The sequence below is a fragment of the Lonchura striata genome, chromosome Z (genome assembly GCF_050655825.1).
Source record: "Lonchura striata isolate lonStrDom1 chromosome Z, ASM5065582v1, whole genome shotgun sequence".
Lineage (NCBI taxonomy): Eukaryota > Metazoa > Chordata > Aves > Passeriformes > Estrildidae > Lonchura > Lonchura striata.
In genome coordinates this window covers 40,745,090-40,759,854 of record NC_140740.1, presented here as the reverse complement: position 1 = coordinate 40,759,854, position 14,765 = coordinate 40,745,090, and the positions used below count along the sequence as shown (strand labels likewise).

The 14,765-nt window shown below is 39.9% G+C and overlaps 1 protein-coding gene across 4 annotated transcripts in view; it reads left to right on the top strand.

Annotated features, from left to right (window-relative positions):
* ARK2N (arkadia (RNF111) N-terminal like PKA signaling regulator 2N) overlaps positions 1–14,765 on the top strand; it is a 43,948-nt gene that overhangs the window by 3,283 nt on the left and 25,900 nt on the right. For 2 of the 4 annotated variants that reach the window (XM_021538906.3, XM_077790096.2), the window contains exon 2: positions 11,254–12,067. In XM_021538906.3, coding sequence (XP_021394581.2) covers positions 11,344–12,067 — 724 coding nt within the window. In that variant the 5' untranslated portion in view covers positions 11,254–11,343. Of the gene's footprint in view, positions 1–8,986; positions 9,064–11,253; positions 12,068–14,765 lie in introns of those variants that run through there. The other 2 variants (XM_085567803.1, XM_085567802.1) reach the window with 2 other exon arrangements.

The following is a 14,765-nucleotide window of genomic DNA, read 5'->3' as shown; positions in this document are numbered from 1 at the left end:
TGGGAAAGAGCTCTGAGATTAAGTGTGGTACAGTGTGTGTCGATACTCCGAGATGACCTTATGTGGAAAGGAAACAACTTTTGGTTTTCCAAAGCCAAAATAAATGTTCATCACATGAATTGGAGTTCAGCCTTTATCACTCTAACTCAGGAGCGGCCAAACTTAAGATACTGGACTCTATGGAAGTAGATGTTAATTGCAGTCAAGCTGGACAACACAAATCACTACAGAAGTAGTACTTTCTGTCACATCTTTGTTCCGGGTTTTTAATGCATAATGCATTTCTCGGTCTGCAATTTGACGTTTAGAACACAACATCCCACAAATGTGCAATTTTGAGCAAAAAGAACTGGATGAAAGGGATTGTAAATCAAAACGTGCATATAGTGTAAACATTAGCCTGTGCTGTTGCCTTCTCTGATGGACATAGTCCAACTCTGAGCTAAGCTGAATGATTGATACCTCATCACTTACTCGGTGTTACTGTTTAAGGATTCAAATTTAAATCTGTGTTTGTCCATTCCCAGTCATTAGTGTTGCCTCTCGCTGTGTCTGATCAGCTTGAATGGAGCTTGTAACAGTTTCTCCGTGGATGTGACTGGCTCCCTGCAGCTGGGGTACACAGGAGTTACTCACACAGGACTGGAAATGAGATACAGCTCAGCAGTGCAGGTGTTGCAGTGACACTGTGTCAGATGCTCCAGGAGGTCGAGTAACTTGCCTGTGGTCATGAAGTTTGTCAGCTTTATGTTCAGAATGATTCACCTTATACCCCTTATTATTTAAGAAGGTGTTCAGGGGTTTTGTATCAATTTGACCACATAGTCTGTCTCTCCAATCCTCATAAATTATCTGAGTAGCAGAATAGTGTACAGGCTTCAGCTTTACTGTGCCTTGTGATATTTGATCTCCAAGAAAACAGCTTAGAAGCTGTTAATACTCAGTCTTACAACTTTTGATTCGTAAGTGGAACAGGTGGTCACTTTTAAAGTAAATGTAGGTATTTGAAGACTCCTTCAAGCTAGCATTCTTGTTTCTTTGTGTGTAGATCATGGATTTGACATTATAGTGAGGATTCTGCAGTGTCCTGCAAGATGCTCTTCTGTGTGATGCTTCAAAATTTCCTGAAAATGAACAGGAAAACCCAGACCTTGATTGTTACTCTTGCTATGTCTTTGCTCTACTGTCTCATTTCATGATCCTTGATGGTTAGTATTTCGCAACTTATTTTAGGGAAGGCAGATTTCAGTTCCATTCATCCAACATCGGTAGAGGCTAAGTGACTCACAGTAACAGAGCTAGGAATAGCTAAAAGCCAGGCTTTATAATATCATTTGTCTGCATGATGAAACAATTACCATTTTAGTAATTTGTTTTCCACTGGGACCATTGCATTTCAGTAGTTCTATTGTGAAGCTGATGCTCAAACAGTTGAAGAAAAAAAACAAAAATCAAGTATCCTGATAGCAAGGTGGGGCTGAACCAGTGCTGTTCTCTTGGAATTTGGCTTTCTCGTCAGCTGGCTTCTCAGCTCATTCTCCTGGTTCATACTCTCTTGGAATGCCAGATCTTGCTAGAAAAACATTTCTAATTAATCTGGCAATTTTGGGAAAAAATCTTGGTAAAGAATGGATCAACAATGTTGTCTACTAATTCTTTGTGCTTGTGGTTGGAAATGCAATGATTTAAAAGCTGTCTCCTAGTGAAGGAAGTTGGTGAAATGCTTGTGGGATCCTCATCCTGTTTGGTGAGAAGTCTTTTGGAAATGAAGTTGCCCTTGTAGGAAAGTGGTCTTTTGGGTAGTGGTGCCTGTGACCCCATCAGTGCAATTTCTGTTGCCAATAAGTAAGGTTTGTCCAGAGGAGATAACACCTTTTGGTAGCACTGTGCAGAATCTGTGACGAGTTAAAAAAACCCCATGTATTTCTTTGAGTATTGTGTCTTGAAAGCCTTCAAGGTGAAGTTTTATTTTTCATGGCTCCACTTATTGTTGTTAGCAAATCATCTTAAATGCAAAATACAGATTTTGGATCCACTCACTGTAATAAAGAAAATCCAAGAATTGTTGAGTAAAACTAAGCTAAGGAAGTTTATTGACTATCTTGCCAGGGTTACCTTCATAAGCCCCCAATAATTACTTAAAAGCCTCACCTCAGCTTACATTGAATTTGATAACAAACACCTGATTTCCATGGTTTGTTTTACAAAAACAAAATGGTTTTTTTACTGTTTAACATCTGTAGTGGATGTCATTGTTTGTCTATATGGAGCTCTCCAAGCTCCAGCAGCAATAAGGCTGTGTTGAATTAATGGAATGAGGTTGAATTGATAATCCAGGCTCCATGCTCTTTTGGTTTTCTTCTTCCATTTCCCCTTTTACTGGGAAAGCTGTTTATATAGTTTGTTTTCTGTTGCTAACCATTAGTTCTGCCAGCTGAGCCACTTTTTCCTAAACAGGAATAATAATTTAAGAAGTAGTTTTGGGGTAAAAGATACATTTTAAGGATTGTTTGGTTTGCGTTTTTTTCTGGGGAGGGAGGGAAAGAGGAGGTTAATGTTTGGTTTTTTAATTTTTTTTTTCTCTTGTCAGTACTTGCTTGCATGGTTCTACTGAAAACTGTCTTTTAATTTTCTTTTTCTCTTTATGTAGCTGGTAACTCAGTATCTTCTTACATACTGTTATTTGATTTCTGCAGTCAAATACATGCAGAGTCTTTTGTGTGTTGTGGGAGAGAAATGTCTGCGTTTTGGTCTGTCTGTTGTTCTCTTGAAGTAGGGCTCAAATTTCTTCTCTGCCAACTGGAAGTAAATACTGTAGAAAGATAGTAATGCCCATGCTAGAGGCATTTTTGGTTATCACACACCTGACTGGCTTTTGCCACAGTCTGTTCTTCTTTTTTAAATATCCAAAGTTGTTTCTGTTCATTTGTTGAACCAACCTGTGTTTGCTTCGTACTGAGACCTGTGATTTGAATCCTTTGTTCTTTTGGGAACGCTTTGGACATGTAGAGACTGCACTGTGATCATTAGCAATCTGGTGGATGCTGAAATCAACTGGCACCTCTTGGTACAGGTCATTTGGCATCAAAAACATCCCAACAGCTGTTAAATTTCATAATTTAAATGCCACATGACTTTAGTGTACTGATACAATTTATTTTTCTGTGGTATACCTCCTGTAAATCTCTATTGCAGTATTTAGATTTGATACTACTAGCTCAAGAATTAAAGAAGCATGTGAATACTATGAGTAGCTACATGGATAGGAAAATAATTTGAGATCAGTGCTTGTTGGGCTTGCAGCTCCCTTTCAGTCCTTCTGTAGAATTTGGATGTGTCTTCTGATGATCAGACCATAGAATAGATATCTTACTGCCCTATACCTCATGGAAAAAACATTCACTGGTGTTGAGTTAAACCATTTGAAACTTTAAAATACCTGAGAGTCAGTTTTGTTTTTTTATCATGGCAAAGATGTATAAAAACACCTGACCATAAAATATTTACAAACTGTAGAGTTACTTAGTATTTCATAACTTGTCTTTGTTAAGGGCTGTCCTAAACCCTCAGCGAGTCTAGTTCAGTGCCTTGAGCTTCTGGGGAGATGTGGAGATGCTGGAAAATTGCTGTGGAATGTGGCACTTGAGGACATGGTTTAGTGGTGAACATGGTGCTGGTGCTGGGTTGAAGGTTGCACTTGATGATTTTAGAGGTATTTTCTAACCTTTATCATTCTGTGAAGATGGCACTGCTGAGATGTATTTACTACTTTGAAGTTACATTGCAGTTGTCCTGATCTACCAGTTGGCAAATGACACCATGTTGATTACTTTCAGTATAACTCAGGTAAATGTTCCTAACTTCTGCTCTGAAAATCAGGATTAATTTGTTACGTGGTACCCAAGCAATTCAAAATGTGGCTTTTTTGTGAGCATTACTTTTATCATGGTAGAACAATAGACCAATGTTTCTTTAGGACATCTGTTAGTATGTAGTGGGGAAGCACAGAACCCATTTCGTTCAAGAAAAAGAAATTGATAGGTAAAGTGGGAAAACCTGTGAAACTCGGTATCTTAGAACAAGATGGTCCATCTCTGTGATGATCCTCTGTAGGGTGATCTCCTGCAAACTAATGTGTAGCAGAGAGAAAAGGGAACTTGTGTTGTGTTGATTTCTGCCACTTTTTTTATTGAAAGAAAAATGTATGAGTCACCTAAAGTTTTAGCAACAGATAGGAATAACAATATGCCCCCTCTAAGTTTTAGAGTACAGAGCTTTGTAGACTTTTGTTGTGGAGTTCCAAGTGCAGTTGGTGAATGTTTATGGAAGCCTGTGTGTGCAGTTGTGAAATAAACCTTAGCTGTTACTTGCCTATCCTTTGAAAGAGGCAGAATATGTGCATTAAGCATTACAATACAAAAGCCTCTAGTTAAATATGCAGTCTTAATTCTTATGTAGTATAAAAAAATGTGGCTTTTCAAGATCACAAAGGATGCTCTGCAAAGCTTTGTATTAACACATACAGTTATAATTTGTATTCAGGCTTCAGAATTTTGTATATGCAGCCTGTTGAGCACTCAGTAGGAGCAGCCTGTTTTTAACCTGCATTTATTTATGCAAAACCAGTTGAAACACAGAATTAGTTTAATCCTTTTTTCTTTTGTTTTGTACTGCAATTCTCTTACCCTATCTGTTCCAAAGGGTCCTATTCTTTGGGACTGCTACCAGGCCTGATTTGTGAATCATCTGATAAAGATCCAGCTCCACTCCCAGAAATGTGCCTTAGGTAGAATCGCATGCCAGTGAGTCAGCTTTAGGGCAGCATTTTCAAAGGAGCATAAATTACACAGTATCCCTGTGGGGGTGGCTCAGTGTTATGAAAATTCTGCCGTGGAGCATCATGCACGAACATCCACACAGAGCTGAGTCAACTATCTTGACTTAAATTGACTGAGAGCTGGTCTCACTTCACTTGTTTTAAATGCATTGGTTAGTGTGAGACTTAAAAGAAAATGAAAAGGAATGTGTGGTATCTTCGGGAGGCGGAGAGCAAGCTGGGAAGTCCAGAAAGTGTTGGTATTACTACGGTTGTCTGGGTGCAGATCAGTCTTTCCTGATAGCTGTCTGATTTTTTTAAATCATTAATTTTTAGTTAATTAAGCATTCTGCTCTCTGGAATAAGGTAATGGCTTTAAACTGACAGCGAGTAGGTTTAGATGAGGTGTTAGAAGAAATTCTTGGCTATTAGGGTGGTGAGGCCCTGGCACAGGATGATCTGTCCCAGGAAGTATCCAAGGGAAGGGTGGATGGGGCTTGGAACAGCCTGATCCAGTGGATGGTGTCCTTGCCCTTGGCAGGGGATTGGAACTAGATGATCTTTAAGGTCCCTTCCAACCCAGACCATTCTGTGATTCTCTGATACCTCTATGTGTTTTTCATACTAAAATGTCACTGGTGAGTTCACTGGATTAATTGTGTTAATTTTCAATGGAAAGGAAGGTGATTTGAAAGAAAGTGTGATCGAGATCCAGCTACACCTGCAAAGAGTTTTGGTGAAGCTTCATAAGTGGACAGGTGCATTAGCACTTCACATCTTTAGAGTTACAAGTCCTTCTGTCAGAAGAGGACCTAACTTTACTTTTTGCTAACAATTTATCCTGTATTATGAAGCAGACATGCATTACAGTCAACTCTTCAGTACCCAGGCTGTTTGCAGCTTCTCTCCTTTCCCAGCCCACCTTCCTGAGACACAGTCTATCAAGTGTTCAAGTCAGAGTTCTTAATGAGCTTGTCTGTGTGTTTACATTTTTCAAAATAGTCAGCTGTTTTACATAATTTTATTAGCCTCTGTTTTATGCATTTGTCGTTACCTCTCTCACACCTCTGATTTATTCCATCTCTGTTGGGTAATTCTAAGATAATGTAATCCACTGGAGAGGGAAATAATTGTTTGTGTAAAAATGAACCATTATTGCATTTAGTTCCTTATAAATATCAAAACATTCATGTTTAGATGAAAAGAACTGACTTCTGTGGTACTGAAACAATGAGGTTGGAAGGAAATGTAAGGATTTCTAGTTAACTCTGTACTCTGAACAAATAACTTGTATGCAGCACTGCAGTTTAACTTTCCATTTATGTAGTCACAAAAGCATAAAGAATGTACATTATGTTATTTTCTTCAATAATATAGGTACAGTTTCTCAAAAAAAAATATGGCTTTCAGTTGAATGATAAGTGGTGAGAGGAGGTGGGTTGTTCAAATTGTTTTCTTTCAGCACTAACTGAAAGGGTATTAAAAGGCAGTGTTCTGCTAGATAATTCTTTTCATTTCAACAGTTAGAATTGGCATAAGAAGGTTATATGACCATAAGCGGGGAAAATAAATGGTCTGTTAGACTGTGATTAAGAGGAAACGTGTCAGTAAAAAGCTGAAGTGAGTTTTCCAGCAAGCTGTAGTGAAAACAGTAGTACCTGCAAAACAGGAATCGGTCCCATCCACAGGTTCAGAAGAAGAAGAGCTGGTTTGCTTTATACAAGGCATTCTAGGCATTCTTCAACATCAGTCAGCTCAATAACACCTAAAATAACAATGTACAATTAAGGTTAGGGTGTAATGGGGTTTATTAAGTGTTTCAGGCTGTTGAGAGATACTCCTTGTTCAACTGAAGTAAATAATTTGTAAGTAGAAAGAGTAATAGTCTAGCTGTTAATCTATGAGATGTGATTTAGTATGTTGATTGCTTAGCCTGAGTAGCTGGATTTGATGAAGCCTTCAACCTTAAGCTGTGAACTTTTCTAGAAATGTTTGTTTTTGGAACAGAATTAATTTCCTTAATCTTCCTAATAGCTGATACAGAGCTGTGTTTTGTCTGTGTTATGGGAAGGACATTGAAAACAAAGGGATATTTTAATTGCTGCTGAGGACTGCTTACCTGGGTGAGGGCTTTTTTAGTTCCCTGTGCTCTGCCATGGAGCAGAGGCACCAGCTCAAACCAGAGATCAGCAGGAAACAACCACCAGCAGAAGCTGCAGTTCCACATGAGCTGGATGGCCTGCCTGGAAATGGAGAAGCTCCCAATAACGTGCTGTAAGGCCCCAAAAATCAGCAGTGAACTAAGAGGTGCAGGCAAGATGGGTGAGGGGCAGGTGCCTAGATTCTGCAATTCCCTGGGGACTTCTTTGTTCAGTGTTCCTCTCCAGAGACACACAGCTTATCTGCTGCTCTAACACTCTGTTAAATTATTTATTTTTATAATCTGATGCCTGAAACTGCTTTGGGAAACCTGCTGTCTTTAATATAAGTCTTTGTGCTTATTACATGAAAATTGTTCTTTAGGAAGCTATTATCATCTCTGAAGGTTTTTGCTTTTAATTTTTTTTTTAATTTACAAAAGTCTCTTCCCAGAGCAAACAGTGCCGAGAAGGAATGCTCAGGAGTGTCTACTCTTGTCTAGGCAGAACCTGTAAGTTCAAGGTGTGATGATACAAAACAGTAGACAGCTTTTAATCAGATTTGTTTATTTTTTGTTTGTATTTTTTTTTTCCCAGGGATGATTTGTGCTTTCTCTCCCATCCCTCCTTCCTGTCAGCTCTGACAGAAAATGTCACTTTCTTTCTCATTTTGATATCTGCTGGCATATTGAAAACTACGCAAAGAAGGGTGAGCCAGTTTTGTGCACAGAAAGGAATATGATGGTGAAGTCACAGTTAAGTGGGAAAAGAATGGGGACAAAATCCAGCGAGGCTGGGCTGTCTCTGCAAATTTGACCTTCAAAATACTTCTGGATTTCTTCTCCAAAGTGCAGATTTCCTAGTGTACAAACTGTGTGCCTTTACAAGTGAGTCCATGATTTGAAAATATTTCCCAGGATAATTTCATGGTTTCTGCACACAGGTGTGTTCTGTGTGTGACTTAGAAAATAACATTTTCTGTTGGAAAAATCCAGCACAGAAGTTTTTACAAAATTGCCTTTTAAAATTTTCATTGCAATATCTGTTCACCAGTAAAAGGAGAGTGCTATTTCTAATCAACGTCTAGGTAAGTATCCATCTGTGTCTGTAAGCATCACAACTTATTTTCAGTGCTGTGTTCTCATTTCAGTAGAAAAATGGTCTTTTGCTTGCACCACCATGAGATTTCCTCTTCTAGTACTGTTACTAGAAAGGTGAATGGCAAGAAAGGAGTGGGAGTTTTCCAATAAAGTCTGTTCTTGCTGTTCTATACATTTTTCAGGGAGAACTAAATACAGACATTTTTTTTTCTTTCTTTGGGACAAGGCTTTCCTTGGCATAGATATTTTTTGCCAAATGGACTGTATTCTTCCCTGAAGCAAAGTCTGTTTGAATCATGGTAGGGTTATTTTTTTCCCACTGAGAGGCAAAGCTCTGGTTTATATATATATATAAAGAGGAATTGGTGATGTCTGAAGAGCCAGTTAAATGGACCTGTAGAGGACAAACCTTACCAGAACATGTGGGTTTTTTTCTATATACACATAAACATATCAGTGTCTTGAAATTACTATTCCGTCCTCTACTGCCAACTCACCAAAAATCACTGTGTGAGGGATCACATCAGTGTGGTTGGCGTAAAGATCCCACTTAATATTAAAAAAATACAATAAAATAATTTTAATTGAGCTGTTAGCAGGGTGGCAATGTGCAGATGAAACATATTTTTTTTCCGGCTGATAGACCAAAGGATGGAAAGGCAACTTCAGGTGTTGTTACAGCCCCTTTGGGAGCTGTCAGGTAAATGATGTTTCCAAAGGTTTCCACTTTTGTGGAAAAACGTCTACAGCTGACTTTGGCTGCCCTTTAGCTTCATGTCAAGCTCTGTTCTTTGTGCTCCCCAGACTAAAAGGTTGAACAATGCAGAAATTGTTCAGCAGTTTTTTGTTTGAATATTTAAGTATGTTTTCATTTGGCCAAGCAAATGCTCTTTTGGTTTGTGTCTGAGCAACCAGTATTTTCCCTGTGTGTACATTTCAAAATTCTTAGAGAAGATATTTTTCATTTTATAGTGCATGGCCAGAGGAAAGCTGGGAGCTGCACTAGCAGGTACAATACGAATTCCACTTGTTCTGTCATCAAATCTGTGTTTTACTTACCTGTATAATAGGAGAATTATTTGATAACGTGCCTTTATGTCTCAGAACATGTGTATTCATCATTTGGGTTTGTTGGTGCTCTACTGTAGCCTTGGAAATAAATTGTTCCTACATGATGTTTACTGCTTACATGAAATTCCTGTCTCCAGAAAGTCTTCTTTGAAGTTGCTTTAAAGAGAGGGTTACTCAGCAAAAGTATGCACAAATATTCTTCCTGATATACTTGTTCCTCTATTCCACAATATGCTTTTTATTCTGGTTTTTGGAAGGGATATGCTGATTTTATTGTTTGGGATTTTGGGTTTGTGGGGATTTTTGTCCTCATGTTTAGCAGGCTTGGTCTTGTCATCTCCATCTTTCTTGTGATGTCTGATATTAACCAACCTTTCTTTCTTTAGCTGGTGTTTCTCTCCCATGAGTATTTTCATCATTTCCTTATACCATACAGTATTCATTCATTAGCCTCAAGGAAGCATGAACTCTATTTTAGTATTCGCTAAAAATGAAGTTTCAATTTGGGTTGGGGTACACAGACAATTCTGAGCTTTGCACAACACCTTTCAGAAGCATGGAAATACCCTTATATTGTGTATTACATATATGAATGAAATTACATGTTTACAGGCAGCTTGGGCTGGATCAGGAAACCGAAGAAGGATTCTCAGGGTACAGAAAAATCTCTCTGAACCATCCGTGCTTCCTCAGGGTGCTCAAGTGATGAGTGGCCTCCCCTGCAGAAGTGTAGTTTTTCAGATGAGATCTCACTGCTGTGTCTTCTTGCCTACACTTTGTTTTTTGAAGTGCCATAAATTTATAATTTACTGTACTTCTGAAGCTGTAAAGGATTTGTTCCATGCCATTAATCTCTAAGTGAATGTGGTAATTGAAAGATCTTTATTCTGTTTTGTATTCCAAGAGAAAATTGAGGTGAAAGGCAAAGTGTGGATAATGAAGACAGAATGGTAACTATTGATCTCTCCATGAAAATTTCTTTGAAGTTGCTTCAGGTAGTTTTGGGTAGATAATATGCAAGTTATCAGTCAGATGAATAGCTTGGTCTTTTTACTTGCAATGAAGAATGCAATTTATTAAATTAAAACTTGAAGTAAAATATAGGATACTGCTGTGGGTAGATAATGTTTTTTGCTTACAGCCCCTAGTATTTAATGCTTTTTTCCTGGCAGATTTGAAAGAAACTAAATCACCCTTGAGATTCTCACATAACCAGGGCTTTCACAGAGACAATCAAGGACTTCCTGAATGGTGAAACAGATATTCCTAAAACATCTTTCTGTTACTCACCAGCATGGTAGTGCTCTGGTGAGAGCAATCTGTGCGACATGTAGCTAACACCTCTGGAGCCAGAGCCTGTAACTGCACCTCTGACAATTCAGTAGCACTTCTTTATTTAATATGTCTTTGGTATATAGGGTTCCCCTGAAGAATGTTTCCACTGGGAAATACCAGTTCCCATCCAATTCCAGTGCTATTTTTCGTGGGTGTGTAAATGAAGGAATAATTTGGTGTAACAGGATGAGTTCACTAGGAAAAGGTAAATTAAGAAAACCAACATGATGCTGAGCAATAAGATTCTCTTCTGTAAAGCCAGGCTGGGAGAGCCTGGGGGGTGTTCACCTGCACAGGAGAAGGCTCCAGGGAGAGCTCAGAGCCCCTGCCAGGGCCTCAAGGGGCTCCAGGAGAGCTGCAGAGGGACTGGGGACAAGGCAGGGAGGGACAGGACACAGGGAATGGCTTCCACTGCCAGAGGGCAGGGACAGATGGGATATTGGGAAGGAATTGCTGGCTGGGAGGGTGGGCAGGCCGTGGCACAGGGTGCCCAGAGCAGCTGTGGCTGCCCCTGGATCCCTGGAAGTGTCTCAGGCCAGGCTGGATGGGGCTTTGGACACCCTGGAATAGAGGAAGGGGTCCTGCCTATTGCAGGGGATGGGATGGGGTGATATTTAAGGTCCCCTCCATCCCAAACCACTCTGGGGCTCTGTAAACTCAGTCTGTCTGCAACCGAAAGCAGTGAGTTGTTTAAGGCAGCACTGTGAAGAGCAGTGAGTTGTTTAAGGTAACACTGTGAAGAGCAGGCTGAGCTACTTGTGTAATTCTTTCCTACTGTTCTGTTCCTGTGCAGGCTGCTGCATTGCTGGAGACCACATCTAGCTCACCCAGCCTCCTAGACAATGTGCTCAGTGCTTTGAGACTGGAAGGACCTTGCTTTGCAATGAAGATGGAGGCAGTAGGAAAAGCAGAAGAACTTGTTGATTCAGAAATTCCACCAAAGACTTCTGAAAAGCAAGAGACTGCTCCTGATGAAGACAGGCCTATAGAACTTGAGACACAATCTCAGAAGGACAGCATGTCCAGTGCAGCAGACTCTGCGGTGCTCTCTTCTATGCCTTGCTTGCTGATGGAACTGAGGCGGGACTCCTCGGAGTCTCAGCTGGCATCTACAGAGAGCGACAAGCCAGTAGGTGGCCGAGTTTATGAGAGTGACTCTTCTAACCACTGCATGCTTTCCCCTTCCTCCAGTGGGCATTTAGCCGACTCAGACACACTGTCCTCCGCAGAGGAGAACGAGTCCTGCCAAGCTGAAGCCGCTGCAGAGGGAGACCCTTCTGCAGTGTCTGGGGCTGCGGTTGGGAGGAAATCCAGGAGATCCAGGTCTGAAAGTGAGACTTCAACAATGGCTGCCAAGAAAAACCGACAGTCTAGTGATAAGCAGAATGGCCGAGTTACCAAGGTGAAAGGTCACCGGAGCCAAAAGCACAAAGAGAGGATCCGGCTCCTGAGGCAGAAGCGGGAGGCGGCTGCTCGCAAGAAGTACAACCTGCTGCAGGACAGCAGTACCAGTGACAGTGACCTGACCTGTGACTCCAGCACGAGCTCATCAGACGACGACGAAGAGGTTTCAGGGAGCAGCAAGACAATCACTGCAGAGATACCAGGTAGAGGATGTTTTTTAAACTGAACTGTAACGCGCCTGACATCGTTTCTCAGCTGTCATGCTAAGTTAGATGAGTGACACTTGAGAAAAACCCAGGATAACTGCAGCTCTGTGTAAATTTGAAGACTGCAGTGTAATAACAAGACGTGGGCAAATTTAAAAAATCTGTTCTGAGGTTCCTGTGCACTTTTACACACCAACAAAGCATAGATATGGTAAATGAGAGGAAGGACTACCTTTGAATTCTGGATTTTTCAGATCTTTGTAAGCCTATATGAACTCATGTCAGTGCTGTCAAATCCCCTTAGATGGTGATAATCTAATTCTTAAGATAAGTGGCCAGCTTTGCTTCAATATGTAAAGCCCATAGCATTGTGTTAGAAATGGCACAGCACGCCACTTGCCTGTGTAACAGTAAGGCTCTGGCCATTATTGCACTTATTCTATGCTTTCAGCTTGACATGTCAGTGCATGACGAACCTGCTTAGCCTTATTCTAAGTTCTTTCAGATTGCATCTGGTCACCTATTTTAGGATACAGGTATGATTACACAGGTGCCCAAGCTATATTCACACCCAAATTTTCAACATTTTAGACAAAGTTGTTACCAGTTTCCTATGTTATTAGGATCAATAATTTTTACACTTTTAACTTTCTGACACATCTATGTTAAGATGTGAGGCAGGAAATTATAGGGGCCTTCTTGTCATTTTATTAGTGTAATTTTATTAGCAAAAGAAAGTTGAATTCTTCAAGGCTTTTGTCTGCTGAGTCTTTGTTATTTTATTAGTCCAAGTGCTGTGGACAGGATTTTGTGTGAATTATTCTTACAGCATATTATACCATAGAACCATCATCATATGGCAATCAGAAATAAAATCCATAAAAATAAAAATACGTAAAAATAAACTTTTTTTGCTTGCCAATTTTTACTGGGTTACATGCCTTTTTACCTGTTGTGCTAGAAGTTTTTTCTTTTTGAGAAAATTAACGTCTTACACAGGGCAAGAACATTTAAAGGAAAACTGCATATTAAGTTCCTGAATGAATGCTTTCTAGATTAATTATTAAAAATACTGCAGCAGATTTTACAAATAACGGATTTAACTGAGTTGATTATGGTGGATGATGCTGTCACCACAAAAACTGGCATTTTTCCCACACCTGCTAGGAAGCAGGTTGCACAAAGGAAGTAAATGTTTATTATTAAAATGTCTGGAAAAGGCAAATATCCTCATAATTATTGTGTAGTAAACTTTTTATAGAGATCTAAAATTATTTTTACCAATTTAGCAGTTAGTCTTGTAGCTTTCAGAGTTTTTGCCTTTTTATTTATAATATTTACACTTTGGGCAATTTAAGCCTAATTTAAAGCCTGTTGAAGAAGACTGTTTCACTGTTTCGGGACAGGTTCTTCCCCACCGCTCAAAAAACACCAAAACACACAGAATAGGTCCCTCAGGTCACATTCTTTTTTAAAGTCATAAAAGTACCTTGTGACCTAGAATGGCACCACATGGTATTTTCAGTTTTCTGAGGGCCATTGTGGGGACCTGATGCCACTCCAGGATATTGTTTATGTGTCCCTGCGTTCTTCTGTATTTGCCTTTCAGTCCTGACCATGAATGAGATACTTTTGATGAAGGAGTCCTATCACATGAAGATCTTGACTATTAGTGATGATTACAGCAAGACCTAGCTTTACCTGCAGTGCAAGAGTGCACAAACCATCACGAGGGAGGGACACTAACATTTATTCTAATTTCACAGCACATGTCATCTGCTCAGTGCTGAGTTTTGTTTAAGACATTTAAAGGTTTGAGCTGCCCCCTTAGTGCGATGGGGTGTACCTGCCACATTGCAGTTTTCCCTTAAATAGAAACGGCTTTGCTTTGTGGGAAACGCCTTCCAAGTGCAAGAGAAAAATACCCTCTGTAGAGATAAGGACGTGGTTTGTCCAAAAAACACATCCTGTGCTGTTTGTGGGTGAAGGAGACGTGGTGTCAGAGCTGAGTTGGAGCTGTGAGTCTGGTTGGACTTCAGCACTCCATCACAGTGGTGGGTTCCCAGGCCATCTGCCATCCCTCTTCCTGGAGCTGGCAAAGTACACAGTTCCTTTTTCTGGCTAGAAAGCCATTTCAGTGCACATAGCAAAATACTGTGAATAGTCTCAAAACTGAGGGAGTGAATGCGTAGATTGAAAACAATACAGGGTATCAAAAAGTGTTACTGGAATTTCTGTCTGCCAGTATTCTCTGCGCACAGTGGAAAGCTGAAAGGTTTAACTTCAGTGTTAGGACATAAGCATGAAAAACTTTTGCCTTTACTTTCAAAAGAATTACCTATACACATTGATGATGAAGAATTTTTTTACAGGCAGCATGTGTTCCCCTTAGTCTGTGTTTGGACATTCAGCTGCAGTCTCGATTACTTACTCAACGTCACTTATTTTCATATAATTTTAGTTGTTAGCCTTCTGTTACATGAAAAACAGCTTTGCCAACAGAGATGCTTTAAAACTTTTAATGACAGGTTATTTGGCTCTCATGACAAAAATTACACAGACTCTTAAGCTGTCAACAGGTAGTGTTACAGCAGGCAGTTTGCTTGTGTGTGGTCTGAAAAATTAAATTGCCACATTTCAGAATACAGTAATCTTTCACATTGTGTCACTAAAACTCTTCCATTTAAATAGTGCA